General features: G+C 40.8%; 1 protein-coding gene across 1 annotated transcript; it reads right to left on the minus strand.

Annotated features, from left to right (window-relative positions):
* Window positions 1-5,696: 5,696 nt before the first annotated feature.
* ttyh3a (tweety family member 3a) lies at window positions 5,697-24,705 on the minus strand. The gene is made up of 15 exons (XM_026367862.1): window positions 24,361-24,705; window positions 23,649-23,833; window positions 20,640-20,809; window positions 18,998-19,109; window positions 18,625-18,845; window positions 17,779-17,874; window positions 17,027-17,099; window positions 16,236-16,311; window positions 13,805-13,860; window positions 13,165-13,257; window positions 12,243-12,335; window positions 11,386-11,522; window positions 9,865-10,038; window positions 9,346-9,421; window positions 5,697-7,403 (listed from the first exon to the last, which is right to left on the minus strand). The coding sequence occupies exons 2-15, from the start codon at window positions 23,772-23,774 to the stop codon at window positions 7,332-7,334; spliced, it is 1,575 nt and encodes a 524-aa protein (XP_026223647.1). The 5' UTR covers window positions 23,775-23,833; window positions 24,361-24,705; the 3' UTR covers window positions 5,697-7,331.
* Window positions 24,706-25,623: the final 918 nt, after the last annotated feature.

Below are 25,623 nucleotides of genomic sequence, written 5' to 3' on the forward strand. Positions count from 1 at the left end.
TGCTGTTTTTATTTGACTGGGTTATTTTGTTTAAAATAATAGCAGACTTTTGAGCTTTGGCTTTTATAATGAGACACTTTTATGCGGGAAGTCGTTTTATTTCAACATCAGCTCCTTTGCATGTGATACACTCATAAAATGTGACACATTAATAAAGATGAAACCCGACCTTTTAGGCATGTGACACTTCTGAAACAACAGTGTTTAGTTTAATCACACATCACATGAGTTGTTAGCAGTCCCAGTAAAAAAAAAAAAAAGTCCCCTCTGTTGCTGAGACCGAGACTTTTGATACTGTAAAGTTTAATATTTTGTTTTCCCAAGAATCATTTACTGAGACCTGTGATCATGTTTAATTACAGAGCATTAAAGGCGATGGCAGGCTGAATTCGATTCTTCTCTGTATAGAACAGTCAGGTAAATTAATTTTAGTTTATTTCTTTCTATTTAGAAGAAGTTTAAAAAGATTTCTTTTATATTTTATATATAAACACGCTTAAATGATCAAGTGTAAAAATCTTGTCAGCTTAAAAAAGGTTGTATCCCAGCAGGCCTGTAGCTGAAGAACCATCAGCAAACCCTGGCATGGGAGACAAATAACTCGGTGCAAACATCCCCACCACAAACCCTAATCACAGCCTTGCCTTCCAGCAATGTATAGTGGAAGAACGAAACTCTTTTATGTGTCTAAACATCGTGTTCAAGCAGACATCAGTCATCTGTGCCTGCTTTCTTCTCCAATCTGAACAGAAGTTTCGATCCCCACATTGAAACAATTCGATCAGCATCTTGCAAATGCTCCATCAAGCTCGTCCTCCGGCTCGCTATAACGTGCTGAGGAGGACGATCCCTCCTCTGGCACTGCACCCATGGGAAAAGACGGCATGCGGCTTAAGTATGAAACTCTTGTATTATTAAACTGGCAAGCTGTGAATTTGCAAACAGTAATCGGATCAGCTGCAGTTTGATCTTTCCCCACAAAAGGGAAAAGTTTTTACATAACAAATCATTAGAGTGTTGCTCTAATCTGACGCTAATCTGTAAAAGCTTTACCCAAAAAGAACAAGATTTTTTTCATAGAAAGTCACGTCTGAAGAGACCATCAGTGTTACGGTGCATTGGGAAACTGTTTCACTGAACCATTTCCTCCGTCTCATTCGTCGCCCCCCCTGCATCCGTCATCTTCCAAGCAGCATCTGTCAGCTTCACATCTGTGTGCTACTTTAAATCAATCGCAGTCGTTACATGTGATTACTGCGGCGGTGGTTTTTCCTCTGTTTGTCTTTCCTTAAGGTTTGCCACAGCAATTACAGTGCGTCTGTTTCCATAGCAGTGGCTGCAGAATAGTGAATCCAGCCAGACTGAGCTTTTAAGTGCTATTAGCAATTCACATCCTGAGTTCCACTTTGGCACATAACTGACCCTAAAACAGTGAATTGTTGTGTTAACACAGCTTTTTTGGACACATTTAGGAAGCTTGAGAGGTGCTGGTAGGTGGGTTTTGTGATCTCTGAGGGACAGATGTGAAAGAGTCACTCACCGGAAGTAAAATACTAATATTTGACTGTATTTACACTGGTGTGTTATTACTGTTTAAACGAAGCAACACATTTCAGTAGCTGTTAAACTGTAAACGGTGTCATTACATCATCATTTGCAGAGAGGACATGTTTTCAGTGAATGTCCTGGTTTAGTGTAACATCTCCAGCAGCCTGTGGTTCAACTCCCTCAGTGTCGCTGCTTTGCATAAGTACAGATGAGAGATTATGAGGACGTAAACATCCAACTGCAGACACCTGCCTGTCAGTGAAGTACAGCGAAAATGTCGGGAGGCTGTTGACATATCTGATTATCGCTCACTCGTGAATGATCCAGATTCCAAACGTCTGTCACACACTGTTTACAAAACAGAAACGTCCTGCGTGACTTATGTCGGGCCCCAGTTTTTCACCTCAGGGGGGAGAAACCAAATAAAGGAGCGTGAAGTGTCTTCTCTGTCACCCGTGTAACGTCTCGACGGTCTGAACTGAAGAGCAGTTGAGAGTTTTACGACTGTTGTGACTGTGAATCTGGAGCACGAGTGTAACTTCTGCAGATTATTGTGTAAATAACAAACATTGCATCCGAGAGCAAGTCTGATTGACTGAAATGTAACGAGATCAAGGAGTTTAACAGGGTAAATTCACATTTTCTAAAACATTAACACATGCAAAACACCGGATATCGAGGCTTCACAAGTCTTTTTATTGATATGACTGTTATAGAGGGGGAATGACAGGAACCTCTTGTAAATCAGTTAACAGTTTGCACCCCTCTCATTATAACACGTGGGTGTGTTTTCTTGAATCTCCCATCAGTGGTCTGAGCGGAAAATGTGAAATTTCACAACTCTGTAAAGTCTCTTTGTCTTTGCATCACTCAAAAAAAACAAAACAACAGTTTTAACTGTCAGTAAAGTGGAAAAGCCCAAAGTGGGAGGTGAAGATTCGGAGTAGACTGGTAAAGTAGAGACGGGCGGTCGCATTCCTCACAGTGCAGGGGATTACAGAGACGCTGGCCGCTGGCACATTGTCTTCATGACTCTCCTGTGCTATATCAGTAAGTCTCCAATTAACAGCCTGCATTGTCTGCAGGATTAGGAGCGACGAAACGAATCCCACTGACCCACAGAGAGAGATCTCTCAGCAACTGGCACAGGCCTTAATCCTGCTCAACATGTGCTCTAAAGGCAGACCAAGTGGGAGTTCACCATAATCCAGGTATCACATATCCCCGCGCCACAGAAGGACTTGAAATTTATTGTAAGCAGCACTTGAGTGGAGTTATTGAAGAATTCAAAGCTTAATGCAGGAAGGATAATTTGGGGTTAATATTCTTACCAAAACATGATAAAGACATTTTGGCTGTGTCTGCGTGTGAAACCCTTCACTCTCATGCGTGTTTGAATGTTGTAACCTTGGTAATAAGGAAGGCTGTGATCTGACATCATGCGGTTCAGCGTGTAATGTGGTTCATCCTAGAGGAGGTGGTGAACCGCTGGATCATGGCAAGCCCTTCAGAGACTACTGAGGATGAGAACAGGAAGGAAAGGGAAGTGCCGTGAAGCGTCTCAGTGAGCAGGAGGCTAAAAGACAAGGGAAGAAAATCCTTTCTGTGGGTGCGTGCTCCCTCCAACTTGTCTGGGTGATGTGCACAAAGGAGGAGGTGAGGTGTGGATGACGTGAGCGTGGACTCCCAGGACACAGCTGCCTCCCTTGTGTCTGGCCACAAGAGAGACAAACCAGGCTCCTTGTTTCTTTGGTTTTACTCCAGAAACAAGACACAAAGGTGCTCACATCCTGTGTTTGTGTGTTCATATGTCCCATATGTCCTGCATGCGTATAACAGCCACCTGATCAATTATTCAGTGTATTTTTTTTTGTTTTGTTGTGTTTCCTACCTCTGCTCTTTCTCCTTCTGCAGACCCGCTGCACTGACAAATGGAAGCTGCATGCACGCAGAAAGGCAGGAAAACAGTCTAAATATATTTGGCGTGCTGAAACATGCAAAACCACAGATGATCTGATACATTATTTCCTGTGGTTATGAAGAAAAATCATCAGATTTCCTGCAAACCAACATGGTTCAATTAGAAGAAATGAAGAACAGCTTGGATGCTGCCCACCGTCTGGTCCAAGCTAATAAAATCGGTGCATTTTTTTAAATGGAGGCCGTGCGCTGAGGGGCTTGTGTGTCTCCTGGCCATCATGCAGCCTCCTGGCACTGAGAAGACAGAGTCAGAAAGAGGTCTGTGGTCCAATCACCAGGCAGAGAGCCCAGCCAGACTCAGGAAGTGTCTGAGGGAGGGGGGGTCAGAGGGTGCAGCTACTCCCTCACCACCATCCCCAACCCCTCCTTCTCCATTCAGCTCCGCACCTCAATGCATTAGTAATGCATTCCTCCAGTCCAGCAACAAGCAGGGTAATTCAATTTCCTCAACAGTGAGGCCGTGTGAAATTTCATTTGCATCTCGGGGTCTGTGTGTAAGATGGGTTGTAAAAACCTCTCTCATGCTTTGTTTGTTTACTGCTTTGTTTAGATCAGCCCCCCACAATGAACAGCAGGAGGGAGACAGAAAATCACTCATATAGTCAAAAACGATTGTGTCATAATTGATGAATTGTTGTATCGTGAGTTGGTAGTTTACAGTAAAAAGATTCAGTACTCATGTTATCTGTGTGATAACATGGGTTATAAACTGAACGTCCCTTCCCGCTTTGTCTTTTCGTGTCCCACACCAGACTACAAACTTCCACGAGAAGTCAGCATCTGGGGCAACAGCAGATGGTCGATGAAATGAAGGAAGTTGACAAAATCTGACTGGTGGCCTGGTGCTGACACTGACCTCTCGCCTGCTGTCGGCCAGAGAGGTCAGAAACACAAAGCCGCCTTTCTGCTCTGCAAGCAAAAGCCTGTGTTCTGTCACTGCACTGCAACAGAAATAAATACCAGCGTACAGAAGTAATCTCCATCAGGAGCAGCACTACCACCCTACTACTGTCCATTGGCCTCTGCACACATTGAATATGGCTGGATGACAAAAACGTCTTCTCATTCACATTCACAATAACAACTCTGTAAAGTAACTGAGCCCAGCTGTTCATATTAAAGCAACACTCTGCACGTCCAGAGCCGAACTTGGAAAGAAATTAGGATGGATTTCAGTAAAAACAGAAGGGTTAGTTTTCAGCATGGTCCACCTGGGTGAAACGGATGCTGACACAACAGCACTTCAATAAATCCTCCTTTCGTGAAGGCGATCGTGTTCTGTTTTTGCCTCAGCTGTATGCTGACCGTAGTTTGTGGTGCTGTTGAACTCTCCAGTGACAGGTGTAAATTAATCAATGTGTGCTTTATGGAACCGTTCTGGCTACATCTTTTTGTAAAGTATACCATGCCAAATCAAACACAATGCAATAGTGTTAGAAAAAGAAAGATGATCAGTGCATGTGTGTGTGTGTGTGTGTGTGTGTGTGTGTGTGTGTGTGTAAACCGGGGAAGCAACTGCGAAGCTCTGCTGCTACCTAGTGTCCGCTCCTGGTCAGGATGCATCAGCTTAAACCAACTAACACACACACCCAACAAGCTGGAGAGCTACAGTTAAGGTTCGTTTAATTTTAAAACACAGCATTCAAGCTCAATATTACCACAGGTTTGACATGTACATATTTTAGAGATTTCAAAATGATGTATAAAAGAAAAAAAAAAGAAGAAGATTAAAACTACAGTGATTTGTTTTCCAGAAAAACATAAAAACTTTACCACATTCACATTAATGAAGCAACACTGCGCTTTCTACATGTTTTTAAATGAGGAAGAAAAAAAATCAAATCTTTGCACAAATAAAATAGAAAATATGTTTAAAAAATGTGAAATAAGCTTTTTTTTTAAAAGTTAAACATGAAGCAGTTTTTTTTTCTTCATTTTGTACAGTCTTGTATGACAAACAAAGAGAATATGACTACCACCCGAAAACAGCATCAGTGTAATAATGTTTTACAAAACAAATGATTTGAAAAAGTCAGGCTCATTTTCTCAGTTGACCGCACTAGGCAACCAGGAAGAGTTTACCAACAGGTTCAAAGTAAAGACATTTAAAAAAGATCCTCAGATAGTAAAAGAGTTGTGCTTAACTTGTTGGCACAGTTTAAAAAAACTAAACAAAAACAGAATCACCTCTTGTACTGGTCACAAAGCACGTCTAAGAGAAGCAAGTTGAAGCAGAAGTACAAACATCTCACTCCACATCTGAAGGGTCGTCAAGCTTCAAAAAAGGTACATTTATTCCAGATTACGCAGAGAGTGGAGTTCTCACAGTCCCTTCATGGCACCATCCACTCACGCTTCACTCTGAGTTTTTATTCTTGTAAATGCTAAAACACATTTGTGAGACACTGCATTGCCAATGCACGAGATTTCTCTCAGAATCTGTAATCTGCATATTTTCCACACAAACTTGCATTAAAAACACCTGTTGGGATCATTATGGGGAGGATTCTCTGACTTTAATCTGCTGCAGCAGGCAGACGAGACTAACGGCGAACAGAGTCGAGGGTGTGAGCGAGTGTGTGCGAACAACTCTCAGTTCAGTTAAGGGGGGGGATGAGGTCTTCCCAACCTAACCGAAGCGTGGAGAGAATAACAAGCAGTCTGGTGAAGAGAGTGAACTGCAAATGAACTTAAATGCTGCAGCAATGTTGCAGAACACATCATCACACACACGCTCCTCTGTCCTCCACTGCTTCACCGTCACCATGGCAATGCTGTAAAAAGTAGTAGAAAAACGTCTCATTACACTTTATTCTGTTTTTATCATCCCAGCTGCGTTTCTATCCCGCAGCTCATCTTCGTCTTTATCAAATCCTCTCAGAGCATCGAGTTCACAGCTTCACAAATTACAGTCACTGCTGTGGAAAAGTGGCTCATTGTTTTTTTCTGTTTTAAAAAGCCACAGGAAACAACAGAGGCCCAAGAAATATATAAAAAAAAAAACCCTTTCAATTACAGACCTATATCATGTGCGATTCTGCAAGAAAACTAGTCCCATGCTACAGATTTTAAGACAAAATGCAAAAACGTGTGTATCCTGTAATGTACAAGTGAGGAATTCGACATTAAGTGGAAAATAACGCAAACACCAGCGCATTCGAAGTTCCACAAACAGATCGAAAACCAGAGAAACTGAGATGCAAAATGAATCTATTCTGTGTGAAGGTGTTGATTCCTACCATGTTCACGTGTAAGGCTTTTTCTCTCTCACTTTGTCTCCCACTGTATTCAGAGTGCGGTGCGGTACAGTACTTTACAAAACAAAACTAAACAATAACCAGTAGTTATCAGTGTTAGTCTAGGAGCACTTCCAGAGCTCTCAACACTGCAACGCCTTGTTTCGATTTGACACTGTATATGTCATGGTGCAATAATCGAATGATAAACTTAAAAAAAAAACCAAAAACATTGCAGTTAAAGTCCAGGCTCCATCACATTTAAGTTGAAGATAAACTCGAAGCACCCAGAAGGCTGCAGCAGTAAACATCAGACGAGGACTGTGGAAACTAGAGAAAATGTATCTGCGCTCCCAAATCATGAAATGCCCTAAAAATTCTGCCTCAACAAACCAGAATAAGCACATCTGGTTTTCCAATTCCAAGTCAAACAGTTAATGGAGGAGGGGAGAAGGAAGGTGGAGTGACTGAACAATCATCTTTGAGACAAAAAAAAAAGAAGAAGAAGACTGATTGAATGTGGCTTTAGAATCATCAGAGCTGCAGAAAAGTGGAGTCCAGTGTCGTTTAATGCGCTGGAGGGTTGTTGGGATCTGGTCGGCTGTTGGCCAGGTACTTTGCGCGCATGCTGGAGGTGTACTGTAAACAGAAAATCACATGAAAAACAATATGACTCACTCATAATTAAAAATGAGTAAAAGTCCCACTTGTCAATAGCCTTTAAACTAATTCCATGTAGGATTTTCTCATTTTCACAACAGAAAAATGTATAATAAAATTCACATCTGAACACTATTTATTCAACAAGTCAGAGAAAATCTTACACGGATCACCTGCCACACTAGTTACTTCAGAGTGCTGGACTCTAAAGGGACATTAAACAAACAAACAAACAAACAAAAAAACCATCACAGATACAGACGACAAGGACATCAGAGTAAAGGAGTTGATAAAAGAAATAAAAGAAAAATATACACATCAATTCTAGTTTCAAATGTTCCAGTTTTTGAACATTGGCAGGGCTGGTCATTCATGTACATTTAGGATGCACCCATGCACTTTTTAAATACATATGATACACGGACAAAAGGCTGCATTCAAAGTAACGAGGAAATTTAACATAACTATAGTTAAGCTAACTACATCCAACTATAGTTTCTTGTGTTGTGGTCGCCCTTTAGAGCCTTCTGGACAGCCTGTTTAAGATGTTAAAAGCTGAGAATCTAGATTACGACTTACCTTAGAGAAAGAACAAAAAACACCTGACCATGCTAATTCTTAACAAGTGCATATTTTGTTATTTATTTTCCAAATGTAATTTAAATAAAAGCAAAACCAAGCTGATCAGTACGATGGCTTCATAATTTGACTTTTTGGTCTGTGAGCCTCAGGTCAAAGTTGCTCCCAATACATCTAAGCTGCAGGGGGCGGGGGATCATGCAGCCCAGGGCCACAGGAAACAAACACCGGGTGGGACACAAGGGGAGTGGGGACTCCAGCAGCCCTAGTGGGACTGAAGAGGGGGTGAGTAGAGCTGGGAGTTTGGGAGGTGGTACAGATGAGGAACAGGCCAGCAGGTGGATGAGTCGGGCATGTTGTGTACCTGTTAGTATAGCAGAGGAGGTTACCAAAACGATCTTGAGCTCTCCGAAGGTTTTAACTGCCAGCAGTGACCGCTGTTACTGTCCGCGGCAGTCAAATACAACTGTATGGATTCGCAGGGGGGGGAAAAAAAAAAAACAAAAAAACGAGAAGAAGAGAATATAGACAATTCAGCGTCTGAGCCCAGGCAGACACAGAGATACCAGGGATAGCAGGATGTCTCGTAGAGGACCAGGCTCAGGGGTGCAGGAAGGAATAACTGAGGCAGGTTTGTAATAAATAATCTAACACTGGTTCAACATCAGCAAACTCTGTCAAAAACCCCTCTTCCATCACGCACACGGATTTCATTGACACGGTTTTGGTCCTCTGACCTTCATCAGGCAAAGTTCATAGAGTCACAAAACAAGTGGAGGGAAAAAAGCAGCAACATTATTCAATATAAAAATGCTCATAAACAAATGTCTTTGGTGCTGTTCGACTAAATGAATGCCTTTGCCTGATGATGGCTTGAGGACCGAGATAATAAAAGAGGAAGAGCTACGAGAAACTCGGTGGGTCACTATGTTTAGCATTATAAAAACCACAGAATCACCAGTCTTATAGTAGTTACCCATCTGGCTACTTATAAAACAAATGTATTGTTATATTATTATAGTGCTATACTGTATACTGTATTAAACTTGCTATTATATCATATTGTGGTTCCTTTCTTTCTGTCTGTGTGTTGAGAGCAACTGTAACAAGGCAAAACAATTCCCCTCGGGGAAACATCAAGTTTTTTGAATCTTGAATTGACGGTGTAAGTGCATGCTTTTATCATGCAGAAGAAGAATCCACGTTTCTATCTTGTTAATTACGGTGTTTTGACTGCACAACGTTTCGTGAAGAACCAAAGACCTTTATATAAACTTAGGAGCTAAGCCTGTGTTTTGACTCGAAGAATCTACAGTTCTCAAGTATTAATAGGGACACTTACTGAGGGGGGAGGAGACTCTCGTCCGATCAGTGGCGTGTTTTCACAGCGGGAAGTCTGGAAGTTGGAGTTCTGAGCCCTGTTGAATTAACCGCACAGTGAGATTAAACAAAAAGCACGCAAGTACAGTGTAAATCCATATGAAACAATAGTCTGTGTACACAAAACTCCCCAAGTTGGATTTAAAAAACCAAGGCCTTGCAACACAGAGGCAGAAATGAGGGGATCCTCTCGCCCACATCCCCTAATATTGAGCTTCACTCCTGAAGCAGAGAGCTTTGGTTTTCACAGCATCACAACTGGAGAACAACAGCTGCATGTGCCAGCCACTGCTCTACTTGTACAGGAGATCGGAGCCTCTCTCTGGAGACGTATTAACAGGCTGCTGAGTATGTGAAGAATCTAGTATCAGCCACACGGTGCAGAACCAGGACCGTGTTGTGATAATAAATTACCACCCAACCACCTCTCACTACTGATATTCAGTCAAATTCACAGACGTTTGTAGCAGTGGTAACTTACATGTACTCAGTGACAGGTGCGTTGCTGACAGTGTGGGCGGCAGCAGGGATGGATGTTTCGCTGCCATAACTGCTCCCACAGCTGTACAGACTGGGCATGTGGACCCGGTAGAGGTTATCATGGTTTTGCCTTCCTCCGTGGCTCAGGGACTCGTCCTCACTGTCTTCATCATTCCTGCACGTTCAACAAAAGAAAGTGAAACCACCACAACCACCAGAGGGACCCTCTGTCCTATCTGAGCGATGACAAAGGAACATAGAAATGCCATGTGGTCACGTTTTGCTTTATTCTCAGTCACGTTTTGTTTCAGTTCCATCACTGCCTGAGGGAGAGAGGAATTCTCTGCAGTTTGAAGCCAAGTAAATGCAGTTTTCTACTGACCTGAATAAAGCTGTACATAAGCTGTACAAACAGATTGGTCTAACGGGTTCATTTATGGAGAAACATTTAAAGACTTAAACGTTATGCATCAACACAAACAAAAATAATTCATATGTCAAATACAGAGAAGAGCCACGGTTTGCAGAAAGGCTACTTTACTGCTTCAGGGCTCAATAGTGTAAGCGAGACAACAATGGCCTAAACATGGTCTGTCAAAACAGAGCAACAATGACACCCACATGATGGAGCCTGTCTCCCTCTAGTGTTCACGACAGCCAGTCACTGTGCTGCATTCACTACCATAAAAGTATAGATTTAGTGCAACATATAACGAAGTTTAACCTTAACATGTACAGGATCTTAAAGAAAACCTCTTTAATTAATGAATGATATTTATAAAACAGAACTCTTCATATTAACATCCCATTTCAAACTGTGATTTCAGTCAAACTGATTAATTTAAATGCATCTTTACAATAATACAGAACAATAAACAATAGAAAAGGCAGGGACCACTGAGAAAAACAGACAGGAACTGCGTAAGCCTTTGCTTTATAAAAGGAAGCTCCAGCTGAGATCAAACTAATCAACATGACCGCTAATTAGGATCAGTTAATTGTGTGCCACAGCTGAACTGACAGCTGTGCCTAAGACACCACTTTCCTTCTAGCCATCCTGCAAACCTTTTCTGCTGCAGATAGGACGAAGAAATTAAAACAATTTCACCCTTCTGCTGCGGAAAATTAAACCATCTCAGGCGGTGGTTGTGTGAGCTTTAGGCCAACTCTGCAAAATTAGGGAGGATAATGGGAAGTAATCTACTTGAGGAAGCAGCTTAAGCCCGTCACAGTGGTAAACACAGTAAATCTTTGAGAAAAAAAACAAACAATTATGTTTTCTATCTGTATAGATTTTTTTTTTTTTTTTTTACTGTATTACTTGGCTACACTCTCATGCTGTACAACAAGAGGGTTAGACGAAACGCACAGAAGCCATAATTAATTGATAGGGTTGTTCTCCTGAATAATTTCTCACTATATACACAGTCCTGCAAACAAACAGCTTAAAAGCTTCTATGCTAGTTGCTACATGGTTGTGAAATGAAGAGCGTATACAACAGGAAGGTGGTGAGGGTCTTACCTCTTCCCCCGCCAAGTGTGAGGCACACTGCAAACAATCGAGCTGAACATGAGAGCGGTGGCAAAGGAGAAGAGCACGAGGTAGATGAGGCCTTCCAGTCCATCATAACACAGGCCAGTCATGGCCTGGACGTAGTCCTGTAACACAGGGAAGCAGAGATTTTACATTGCTGCATCCATAAACAGAACCTAGAATTAAACATAAGGAGAGAACAAGCAAAACAGGACTGCAGAGCTAGGAAATATGTAGGAAGGTTTTTCAAATTTCAGCATGTGCAGGTCTTTCACATGAATCTGCTGTGATTTCTCATTTAAACTAAGTCAAGTCAATGAGCTCACAGTTGGCAAAAGCTGTGCGATTTTACCTAGGTTTGAAAAGAGACGCACTCAGATCCACATTATCATGAGGAATCAGCATGCAGCGCACAGCAGAAACATGTCATATTCTACTGCCTCTATTCTAATTTTCATGAAATAATAAACTCTGGCACAGTAAAGAGGCAGAGCAGAAAGCAACAAGAAAGAGCTCTACTTGCACGCGCACACTTGGAATGTGGAACCCACTGAGGGACAATCCTCTAAAGCACAGTGATAGCCAAGTAGTTCGAATTCAGCCAGTTTCATAAATGGTACACAGCCAACATCAGCTGGATAAGAACTTGCACACAGGAAGGCAGATGTTATTTAGGGTGACAGGTGTAGTCAGCTGTACGAGCACAAAGGAGGACTTCTTTATGCAACTAAACTGCATTACGAAGATGTCACAACAAATCAGTGCCAAGGGGCCTTCTTCACCAGACCTGGGGTGACACTACAGTAACAGTGTCTAAGTTTGTAAGGCTTCTCCACCCTGCTTACCATGTGCAGACTGCGACAGTCCACCAGTGCAGTGAGCTGATGTAGACCGATTTCCGTGGAATTCAATATCCCCTGGATCTCCTCCAAATTTTCCTGGAATTAAGCACGGAAACAAAACTGCTGAAACTGACTTAGCTTGAACTTCTACTTGGCAATGATGGATCATCCAATTATTTAAATTACATTTGGAAAATAAATAAATATGAAGTACAACTCTCATTGTCTCCGTAATAGAAATGCAACTAAGTGCTGGTTGCCTGCCTGTAAAGAATAAGAAAATGCGAACATGCATAACTGTAATTTTTAAACAGCGATTATTTGCCTGATTATCAGTTCGATACTTGTTCACAGATGAGTCTTTCGTTCATACACAGTTGTACATGAAGCTCCAGCTGAAAAAGCAGATGTCTGATCATTTTTTATGGACCCGTTTCCGTCTTCTTCCTGTTCTCATTACAATTTCAGCAGAAAGTATGTCTGACTCCCTGATAAAAATGTTTCCACAACCTCAGCACATTTCTCTGTGCTAGTTTGTAAAGTGAAATATGGCCCACTCTGTCGTTAATGTCAGCTCTCATTTGGGCCTCTGGCAACTGAGTGCAAGGACCAGCACAGGACAATACCACAGTTGTTGTTGTTGTATTGACAAGGCCCGGTGAAAGCCTAATACAGCTAACTGGACATAATGCAGGTCCCAAGTGAGCCGTCAGCAGATCTTTATGTGGACAGGTGCACTTTACTTCTCTACAGGTCAGTTGTTTGGTCCTATTCAGTGGGATGGTCTGTCATTACAAATGGTAATGCAGGAGCAGCAGTAATACAGGACAGCTTGTGGCCTGGGGAGGGGGGCTATTTATGGTAATAGGTACCTTGTGATGTGCTATTTCTAGTAAAGACCTCATTGATTGGGCTGGAGACATACCTCAGTTTGTTTGTACTCTCTGGTGGCAGAGCGCAGCAGTTCAGATACATCATCCTGCATCTCCACTAATGCTTTGTGACTTCCGGAAAGTTTCTGAAATAAAACAAACAGAATAGCAGCATGACTCATTCATCCCAACTGTATTTCCATTTTAATTATTACGCAGAATCTTCAGTGATTGTCTTTCTTTATTGGTTAGTCCAGCAAAGTATGTAGACAGACTAAACACTGTATATTGGTTCTTTTTTTGTTTTTTTACAGTGGTACTAACAGTAGATGCAATAACTTCAGCAGGACTCAAAATCCATGCAGTTTAGTTAGGAAAAATGATATAGTCACTTACAAAAGTGGATTCACAATTAAAGTAACTCTAATCTCTCACAGATTAGAAGCAGAAGCATGATTTTAGCTGCTGCTGGAAATATGGGAAGTATTTTACTATTGCATGGAAACAAGTACTCCTTAGAGGCAACAGGAGTGACTCATCGTGCCCACCTGAATAGCTCAGTCATGCATCATGCAGACGAAATGTCTATAACATCAAGTCTACTGAAATCTCCATGTTAGAACCATCATATTAACATATACGGAAAATGGATTTAAACAAGCAGAAACTAATCTGGCAATATATGCAACAAACCTGCTGAAAGGGGTTGGTTTGTTCCACATTGCAGTTAAGGTAGTACTGCAGGATTTCTGTGAGTAAAAGGATAGTAACATAATATATTAGCAGAATCACAAACTCACATGTAGGGCACCAACAATTACTTATGAAACTTAGTTTATCTAACCTAAAATTTTCACTATTTAAGTGTGAGAATGTGAAGGTAAACTGGTGTTAAAATCCAAATGTTATTTATTACCCATTCCTTCATATTTCAAGCTCACCGGCCTGCTAGCAAACAACTGTTTAATAACACATGTAGCAGTTATATATTAAGTGGATCATTCCTCATCTGAACTGATTTCTGCATTCACCTGATGACATTAAGCTCTGCATTTCATAAGTTACTGCTTCAACACTTGCTGTTATCTTCTTGCAAAGAGGTCAAAAGAGCTGTTCTGTCTAGCTCTGTCCTGTTGACCTTACTGCTGAACATAGTTAGAGCTTGGTTGATTCTGTAACTGTGCACCCACTGAGTTAATCCTGAGTTTTTCCCCTTGACACAGCCACTCTTCAACTACAACAGCACAACTTTCACAGCCACCGCTTAGGTATAAACATTTCTTATTGCACATAGCTTCCTGCAAAACAACACAAACAGGAGTTACATCATTTCTCAGGTTATTGTTACACTATGACTTGACCAAACTTGTATACTGTTCACAATACAAACAGCACAACATAAAGCAGACTGTAATTAAGGTCTCAGACTTTCACATGCTATCACTACCCACTTCAATTACTTATTCTAAACCACAGAGCAGGATTTGATGACAAATCCTTTATACGTGAGTGTCTAAAATGCTACAGCAATTTCCACAAATACAAGCTGTGAGAAGAACACCACCACCACTACCGACCTAACAGATGGTGTAAGTGACGTCCACACACACTGCTGTGTCAGGAGCTTCTTTCCCACACAGCTAAGCATGAGAGGAGAATTTCCGGAGCAGAGAAGTACATTTCAAGCGAGCGTCATACGCCCACACACACAAATATCGGAAGGAGCAGATTTCTTCAAGCCTGACTTTTGGTAATGGATGGAAATACTGATGCCTCATAACTGGGATGGGTTCGGTCTTTGTGCCACAGTTCCATTCAGTTCCATTTAGTTTATCACAGAAAACAAACACTGTTAATGACTTAGTGAAGATAACTCAGAATCAAGCTTCAGTTTTTGTTATTTTCATAACATCATAAGATTTTCCTAAGTATGATGAACTGCTGGCTACAAGATGAAACTAATGTTTTAACAAGAGTCTGTCTCTTAACTCTTAATGTTTGTATACTGTATATCAAATGTTGTTTCTCAGGTTCACAGACTTTGATTTGAAGTGCTGCATCGCTACTGAGAGTGAAGAACATCTTTATCCCTGCTGCTAAGCCATTAAAATACTGATACAGTACTATTACAGAAATGCTGATTGCAACATGACAAACTGCACAGATTATCTCTCACTCTGTCTGGATTAAAACCATGTGTCTGACATAATTGCACAATGAGGAGAAAACAGAAGAATGAAAAAATAACAATGAAGGGTTGTTGAAATGATGTATGATCTAGAAAATATAGCCAGAGTCCAGGGGGGGAAAGCAAGAAATGTAGTGAAGCTACACACTTTCAGAAAGGCATGAGCTGCAAAGGACAAATAAAAAAGAATTGTGTTTCCAAGACTGACAACTGTAATAGCAGATAAAATCTTAGGGATTCATCAACTACTACAGAGTTCTCTGAAATAAAATTATTTCTTTGAACTGCTGAATAGTTAACATGTGTTACAGGGGAATAAATAGAATTTAAACCCCCCACTCTGCATGAATCAGCCCGGGGGCAAAATACAGCTCGATCATAATACAGTTCAGTGCGTAAAATAAGTCAGTGCTCATGATTCACATGAACCATTCACCATCACATGTACGGATGATGACTAGATTTTTTCTTGGAACTAAACAAAAGCTCAGCTTGTGTATTAGGCAATCACCAAATTTCAGCAAAAAGAGAACTGATGAAGGATACAGGACATATGCTGGGTATCTAATCCTTTTCTTAACTCCCTCACTAATAGCCCCTTCTTCCCTTCTTCTAAAATGAGCAGTGGAGAGTCTACTGCACTCCTTAAAAAAGCTAATTTATTGCCCCTGTGACTCTGCAACAGTCAATTTAGAAGCTTTTTATAGTCCATGGACAAGACCAAGCCTGAATCTTTAGAACAGTATCCTCTCACTGCTGCACAATAATCAGAGCATTGAAACCAAGAAAAAGGGGGAGATCAAACAATACAGGCTTTTAACATGCCCTCTGCAATTATAGCTGACTAATATTCACCATGTCAAAGGGTTAACTGGGTGAATGTAAAACATGCAACACGCACATGGAGGATGCATTATATGTGTGTGAGACTCATACCTTGTTTAATGACTCCATACTGGTTCGCTACTTCTGTGACATATGTATCGGGTGCAACACAGAAGTCACTTGAGGTCTAGACAAAGAAGAAAACAGAGAGTTAAAAATGTAGAAGACGAAGCTGTAGTGACATTTTCACTTCATCTTAACAACAGTGAAGTGAAACAAGTGCCCCAGCACTATGCTAAATGCACTGTCATCATCCGTGTGAGTAAATGATTGCAGCTTTGAAAACACTTTTCCAATGTGAGAGGCTGACTGCATCTCAGCTCAGAGCAATCACACAAACTAAACCAAGCACATTTAGGTGTGAGGTCTGATTCATCTGCAGGGGAGGAAATCCTCCACATGGATATTTAATGGCTACAGCGCTATTCTCAGTTGTTCTGTCTGTGATCACAGGTCTTACTCACCATCTCCAGGCTTGAGGATTTTTGGAATATGCTGATGGACCAGAAATAATAGCAACCTTGTATTTTCTAGTCATGGAAGAATTTGTGACAGTCTACTAGTAGTTTCAACAAAAACCTTCAGTGTGGGGTTACTGTACTACATTGATTCATACAGAATCTTTTTGGAAATATTTTAATGGCATTTCAGCACATCTTTGATCAACATTTCAACTCAAGAGTATTAATTAGGTGAAATAAAACGCAATATGAAAATCTGCAATCACTAGCACATAATAATCATTTTAATTTTCAAGGAGTCAATTAAAATCTAATTATATGCAGTGAATTTTGCTGCGCTACTTAAAAAAAACAGGATCATTCTCTGATGGAGACACTTACCACAGATATACCCAACTCCAGCCCCAGGGAGACCCAGCTGATTACCAGAGCCACTACACCAAACAAGCACACCCTGGAGAGAACAAGTGGAAACTTAAGCACCTCTAATCTGCAGGGATAGTGCAAGACAATTCATATGTGTGACTACAACCAAATACAATGTAGAAGAGATAAGCATACACTAGGTAAGATGTCAAGTCGTATATACACACATGTTTAAATACTAATTTCAAGAAGTAAAAGCTAGAATCCAGCTGCAACAATTGATTTAATACTATTGACTGACAGGCATTCCTTCCCAAACATTTTGGTAGATGACTAATCTTCCTCTAAACAAACACACAAAAAACAGCAAGTGTAAATATTTTAATGTTATTCTTCTACAACAAGTTGAACATTTCTCAGTTTTCCATAGTTGATTGGACAAAACAAGACACCTGAACATGGCTGAAATTACGGAATGGCATAAACATTGGTATCTAGACATCAAATAATTTCTCTTGCCCTTAAGAATGCTGGAGCATATCCCAGCAATTTAGATATCCTGATACTTGGCTAACTAAACTGGGCAGATATTACATCTGACATAAATACATCTTTGCAAAACTGTAATGACGTATGACTCTGATGAGCTGATGGCTTCACATACAGTAACTGCCACACACTCTGCGAAAACAGCTAAAATTATTTTGCAGGGCAGATTAATTTCTCCTTCGTCGCTCTTTCGTCCATGATCTCATGATGAAACTCACCCTACAAGCGTGCCCTTGGAGTTGCGAATGAGGCCAAACAGCACCAGCAGGCAGATGAGGACATCGAACAGTAGCAGGCTTATGTAGCCCAGCCACCTGTGAAGACAAATGACGCTAAGAACAAATGGCCAAGAGCAGCAGAGTAAACAACCTCACAGTGAAGAAGGAAAAAATACAGCTCTAAAAGCAATCACAATGATTTAATAACTTAAGTAAGAATGATCTTTTAACTGGACAAATGCATTAATAACCTGATGAGTTACTCAAAACTAAGTGAAAAGGATGATAAAACCACATATATGCTAATATATTTATCAGTTGCTATTATAATTAGGTTGGATGATATGTTACCTTGCAACTTCTCATCATTCTGTATATTCACAGTTTTGAGCACTCTTGTAAACAAACCTAAAGCCCTGAATATTTTATAACACACTGGAAAACACAAGGCAGGTTTCAGACTATTGGTGAGCCATCTGCTTATTGAAATGCCAAATAATTCTTCCTACTGCAGATTCACTCACAGGTGGCTGTAATTCAGAAACACATTGAACAGAGGACCCCTAGCCAACGCTGTCTCACCACGTAACAGATCAGCTAAATTTCAACAACATATGAACTCCAAGATGAGCGACAGCCGAGTCCTCACAAGGCTGCAAATTATTGCTGCTGCTTGTCTGCACTGAAGTCTAATAAAAGAGACACGTGATGCTCGTGTGCTTACCAATACCACTGCTGCTACTCAGCTATTCTGCTGCATTAGATAGAAGCTAAATATAAGTTTTAATGCTGTTCCATTTATGCATATGTTTGGTTGATGCTTGCATTTTACTATTACAGTCTTACCTGTACCAGTCATATAGTTCAATCTTGATGGCCAGCTCCTCCAGGGAGATGTTGGTGTTCTCCCAGAAGGGAATCTCCACCATCTGTCTGACCAGCTCATCCAGCTGGCCCTGCAGCTTTTGGATGATGGACAGGTAGTCTGCCTGGCCCGCATACTGGCCCTCAAGCTGTTGCAGATTATCATCTACCGTCTGGTTCAATGAGGATGTACTGTCATATACCTAGAGTCAACCCAGGGACAAACAAGGTTGTAGCAGAGCTCAGAGAAGAAAGAGGATTCACTAAACTGCTCTTGTGGTAGGAAAAGCCAGAAAGGCTCGGTGAACTGGTGGTGAATTATTGAACATGCCATAATCTGTGCTCTCGGTCTTACCAGCTTCTCCACCCCAGTGATTGTGCGGTTAGCATGGCGCAGGGAATACGTCAGCCGATTCACTCCATCACAAGTCTCACCGTTCCCATAGAAACCGACAGCAATGCCAGCGCTGAGGGGAGACAAAAGGAAGGGAGGGGGACAGGGTGGTGAGGAGGAGGGATTAGCTAAAAAAGACACCGAGAGGAGAGAGACAAGAGAGCAAGCGAGGGAGACAGCGAGGCAGTGAGAGAGGCGTGTGAACTCCACATTAACCCTGTCGGTTCAGGCCTCAGTCAACAGGCTCCTTTCAGCTTCAGCAGAAAGACTCCATACAGAACCATGGAAACACAGAGGAATGGACCAGCTATGCCCCAAACCCCACACTACGGCTGACAAAGGCTGTACCGAGGCAAGAGATGAGGTCCCATTGCACAGACAGGCCTCAGGTTGCAGAAGAAACAGTTGAGGCAACTGCTTGGGCAACAGTTTCTGCAACAATATAATATATTCTACATCTATATTCTATATTCTACACAACAATTTATTTTGTTGGGAATGCTGATATATTAGGGAATAGAGGGTATTCACAGTAATACTGCTTTATGAATAGCTTTTTGAGCCTTGCTGTGCTCTGAGAAGCAATTTGAAGAGAGAAGGCTCAGTGCCGATATCGCTTCCTGTGTTGCAGCTGTTGGTCTTTCTGCTAACCCCCATTCTGTGCCAGAGCGGATTTTATCAAGTGGGACGATGATAAGTGAATCACTTCAAGTTAAGTCAGACCAAGTCTAACAGTGCTCAGCCAACATCACTCAGGGAATCAAAGGGTTTTCCCCTCTTCCTGGAGGGCTGCTAATCTCTTCCTGTCACAAACAGCAGTGTGAAAAAGGTGAACACGAGCAGTATCCCGGCAAAACCCAAACCAACCGTACTGCTATAATGGGAACCTGTGAAAACTCTGTACTACTCTATCAGTATTTGGCGAAACATTTTAAAAACAGCTTTAAAAATGTTATTTAATGACACAAGACCATGAGCAAATATGTGGTAAAAGCCTTACACCACTTATGCAGAGTAGAATGTCCCTCGTCCTGTGGTTTGGTGCATAGTTAAAACAATTTATACCCTGTGGAGTCGGTGTCATGCTTGTCTGGTTACTGGTCCATAGTTCCCAGTTAAAATGAACACTGAATGATTAACGTGATTTGAAAATGCTAAGACGTAGATAATAAGTTAACAGCTATCTTTTTTCCCCACCCAACTACATTCAGATTTTAATTTAATGTTATCAAATTCCATTCCTACTCTCCAGTGGCTCATCAAGGGAAGGGAGACAATCTGAACAACACTGTGCTTAAAGACAGGAACCATGTGAAAATGGTACAGTTCTCACACAACTGATTTCAAAAGTAAAAGCAAATACTAAAGTTAAAAACAATGTACTATATCAGCTATCAGTATTCCTAAAACGGGTAAATATTCCCTCAGCATTGCTCTGCTCTTTCAAGAGGTGAGTTTTTGTATATACCAATGCGAAATACATGCCTAAAACACTGAAACATCTGCACAAAGGTTACTGGAAATTATCTGATGATATTTTGCAATTATTAAATGAAAATGAAAACATGCAATTGTACCTGGGGATTCAAAAACACACACTCACCTGCAGACAAGTGTTGCGATGATGACACACCAGGCTGTGCAGCAGCAGTCTGCGTTGGGCTGCTCTTCATTTTTGTTCCGCCGACAGCACAGGCAGATAGAATAGAAGAGCAGGAACAGGAGGTCCAGAGCCAGACAAGCAAGCGCCATACCTCCCAGTAACATAATGGACTGAGGGACAAAATAAAGGGGTTATGGAAACTTCATTGTTGATACCATTTTTAGGTCAATAATGGATAATGGGCTTCCAAAGTGTCCCTACGGAAGAATAACACACAGGATGCTTAAAGAGCACTAAACTCCAAATCTGTTTGCTTCCTCATTTGCACTTTTATATTTATACTTTTTTCTGTGTGCACTTTTGTTGCTGCGCCAGCAGCTTAAATTATATTATTAAGTGTTTACATCCACTTTAACCTTTTACCTAAATGAAAGGTGACGTTACCCTTAAACACAAAATCAGGAGAAATCATTGCGAAAGCAAGATGTTTAATCTTTTCTGTGATTTTAAAAGAGAAGAAAAAGCTGCTTTTGATTTTAATGAGCAACATGAGCAATGTCACTGTTAAAACTAAATGGGATGGATGAAGCTATATTGCACAGTTTATGAAGACCAGCCTGCTCCTTTAAACATATCAACAAGCCACATTGAAATGCTTCATTTAAGTGAGACAGCAAATCCAAAATGTTCAGTGCAAAAGCAGAGACACTAAAACTTTGAAAGAAAGAACTGGTAATATTTACTATATAGTACCATTGTTATCATCAAACTACACTGGCAGAATTTCAAAGCCAGCAATAGAGATACACTGTGCTAGTTAAACCTCTCAGACAACAGCAGCACTTGCTATGTAGGTCAGACAGAGGACCTTAGTGTTTACAGTTTACTTCTGAGGATAGATGGCTGGGGCAGATTTTCATCCTGCCACTTCTGTGTTGTAAGAATACAATTGTGTGGTTAACTAGATACAAATGCCATTGAATAACTTGGCTCCTGCATGCCAATCTACACAGTTCAGCCAAACATGGTTCACTGAGTGCAACAGCATTCCCCCTGAGTGAGTAACTATACTGTAATGCATGTTACTTTAGTGCACCACTATCATGGGATCTCTAAATCATGATGACATTTTAGTGAGCTCTGCTGACACTTCTGTCATCTGGACAAGTCAAGACTTCCCCTAAAGCCTGAGTGAGAGCAGTACATTGACAGTAATTAACAGTTTGTTATCACAGTAGTTTCATAACTATGATTTAGTTAGATAGCCTAATTATGACTTCTTTCATGTTTTGCTCTTGAGATAAATATATGAGGGGGGAGATCAGCTGCTTCAACAGCTGAATTAACTCTGCATTTTCATAAACTGTGCAATATAGCTTCATCCATCCCATTTAGTTTTAACAGTGACGTTGCTCATGTTCAACGCCTCACTGTTCATGCTGGATGTCACAGATATACAACTTTATCCCTCATCCTTAAGGCCCTTTCCTGTATCTTACTAGGAAAAGACTCAAATATCCCTCAGACAGCTACAAAACAACAACTGTGATGTGGGGATACAATAATAATAATCTTTATCTGCAAATACACCCCACTTCCACCTCAGGTAAACTATACAGTATATTGCTAAAAAGTGCCAAATTTTCTGGACGTCATCCTTCCTAATAAATCACAGATGAAGTGAAGAAACCTAACAGGAAATCTATGAAATGTACACACAGTGGGAGCAAAACAAGTCTGTTTATACTTTTACTGTCGGTACAAGCTTTAGTACATCACCCGTTACATCAGCAGCACTGTTGAAAATGCATGTCTGGAACAGATCTTATTTCTCAGGAACTGATTTACTTTCGGATTTCCTGAATCACACGTCAACAGTAAAAGGGAATAATCATTGTCTCATGACTCTAACGTAATACTGTCCATTTTTCACATCTGGTAAAATCTACTCTCCTTTATGATCTATTGTGATTCCACCTGCCCTCATTAGTATCTACACTGACCTGCTACACACTCATTACCCAGTCTATCAGAGCTTTTAAAAACCCTACACACTCATTACCCAGTCTATCAGAGCTTTTAAAAATCCACAGAACCTCAGGGGATTTGGTCATGACAAAAACAGCATAAACAAAATACTATTATTAAATTAATGAAAGATAACTCTTTTTATTGTTAGGCCATATTATATCAGAACACTTAGTTAATTTTTAAGAAACAATAAACTGTGTTTAAATGTGGCTTTTACAGATGTTTAAGGATTTCTTGATGATCATCAAGACTGAGGAGGAGGGGTAACAGAAACAAATTGCATCTGTATAAAGGCTACAAGCCTTTTCAAGTACTATTGCAATAAGAAAATTAAATATTTAGATATTCGCTTTAATAATAATAACCATATGAACAAATGCCATCCCTCCCCTGTTCTTCCATCCCCCAGTCTTAGCTGTTCACCAGGCTGTAAAGTCTCCTTCTGGACCTCCAATACCTGTTTGACCTCCTTTTCAATCTGAGTACATATGAGTACATATGTTTTTTTTTTGCAAATGCATGAGCCAAAACGACTCTCCTGTAGTATAACCGATGCTGGTCATAATTTGTTTTAAGAATATTTAAAGTGGGAAGGGTGTGGTCTCAATAATGTGGAAATGGACCATGGTAGGTGGCCTGGTGAACACCATACAATGCCAGCTGGTTAGTGTCTGGAAAAGGTTAAGACATGGATATAGCAGCTAAACACAGATGGTGACATGGATCAAAGGTTGAACAGGTGAACAGAAGACAGAACAGGTTTAACAGGCCATCTGTCACTAAGAATCACAGTGTTTTAAAATGAAAGTTGCACATTTGGAGGAGGTGTTACACACCTTCACAGTCCCATTCATTATGATGCTCCTAATGTCAAACACAGAGATTGAAGTGATCCTGAAACAAACACTGGTCGTAAACATTCATAGCCTGACTTCTAGAGTCACTTGATAGGAGGCAAAGGAATCAGTAAGTAATTACCTGTTGATATGTCCAGTCATCTGGTTGGAAATCACTGCTAGTTTGCTCGAACCTGAAGTTGAAATGGGGGAGTCTGTGGAGCAAGTTCACCCACCATGGTGGAGAGTAGCTAACCACTGCTGCCATGGCCAGTAAATGTCAGTGAGATCCGCTTCCTAGGCAGGCAACAGTGAGGATGCTCGAAACTGTAAACAGACAGAGGAACCCACTCATAAAGTCTGTCTGCATCCGGAATGAAAGACACAAATAGAAGCAGTGCGATGCGAGGATGGGGAAGCTAGCATACGCTAGATATAGCATTAAGTTAGTAACGTAGAAAAGTTTAAGTCTTATATCTGACATTGTCAATCAAACGTAATGCATTAAATACAACTAACTAGTAATTGATTCACAATTACAACATGTGACCACATGTGCTCTCGTATTTAATGTTGATACTGGTAGTCAATAGGACAAAAGCTCGCTAACTTCACCGAAGTGATGCTAGTAACTAGCTAACAGTAACTAGTAACGCTGGATATAACCCCACCGACCTGAAGCTTAGCCGAGCTAGTTAGCATGTTAAACTTAATTTTAACTCACTCTTATGTCGCTAGCCGCTATTCTGGTAAACTGGTAGCTGTTAAAGAACCTACCAAGTACAGTGCCCCATTTAGATTTAGTAAAAATAATAATAAACAAGAAACAGTCCGATCTTTAAAGCTAGTTATACCTTGTCGTGAAAGCTAGCGTTAACTCAGCTAGCGTTAGCTGGTTTAGCCGCTGGTTAGTTCAGTCCGCTGAGACTCGAAGGCGATTAACAACAACAACAACAGCAACTCTTTTGTTCCTCTTTTCATTCTGGTCTGTGGTTTAGAGAAGATCACACCCTGGATTTGTTCGATTTGTTAAATCCTCAGTTCAGCTCCCGCAGTCTTCTTCCACCGAAGATGAGCCGCTCCGAGGAAAACCTCCATCCACTTAATGCATCAAGTCCGGAGCCAACACGGCGGCTGTTCGCGACATTTACTCAACTTGCATCCTGCCCAGCTCGGCTCGGCCCGGCCCGGCCCGCACACAGCCCGCCTCTCCGGCATAAACACGAGTCTGTAGCGCCACCCAGAGGACAGCTGGTGTCTAGCTACTGAGAGCTTCAGGTCAGTTTCCTGAGGGGAAGTTAAGGCAGCTGGGATCCGGCTGCAGCCTCCAGAAAAGCGGATAAGATAATGGATGGATGGGCTTAATGTACCCTGCAGCTTACAGAGAACACAAAAGAGTTCACAAGCAAGGATATCATGCAAAAAAACGACAGGTGACACTGAAGATTAATGAAACATTAACAATGCTAAACGTGCCATAGCTACAACAACAATATTACACATGTGGTGCACATGGTCAGATTTACCTTTTAGAGGGCTCTGGGAGAAATATTTCATGGAAGGCCTCTATTAAGCCCAACTATACATTATGATTGTATTATTAGTCCAGGTACCCACATACAAGAGCTCTAAAGGTACAATTATTATTTAATCAATCAACTGAAAAGTAAAAAGTAAAGTAAAAAGTAAAAAGATCAGCCTATAAATAATTTAAATACAAGTGTTTAGTATACTATGACTGTTCACAACTCTAATGGCAAACCAAACTCCTGCTTTTTGGTTAATTAAAAAAAAGAAATCCATTCTTGATAGTCGAGGATTTTATAATCTTTTGAGGATTTGCTCAGTGTAACCCTGCATTATGTTTTGTAATTTTAGAGCTGAGTCTGCAATGATTTATTGTCAATTTGCAAAGGAAAATAAACAGCCAAATAAATCAAAGAACAAAAGAAAAAAGAAAAAAAAAATGCAGTTTTAAGAAGAAAAAAAAACCAGAAAACAAAATAGTTGTAGTGAAATAATAATTTGATAAACTAAGCTTCACGATGAATAAGCTCAGTATAACGTAGAGCAATTTAGGGTTTTTTCGATTTGAGTTTTCCAAAGGTCACAAGATG

This window comes from Anabas testudineus, chromosome 8 (genome assembly GCF_900324465.2).
Source record: "Anabas testudineus chromosome 8, fAnaTes1.2, whole genome shotgun sequence".
Classification (NCBI taxonomy): domain Eukaryota; kingdom Metazoa; phylum Chordata; class Actinopteri; order Anabantiformes; family Anabantidae; genus Anabas; species Anabas testudineus.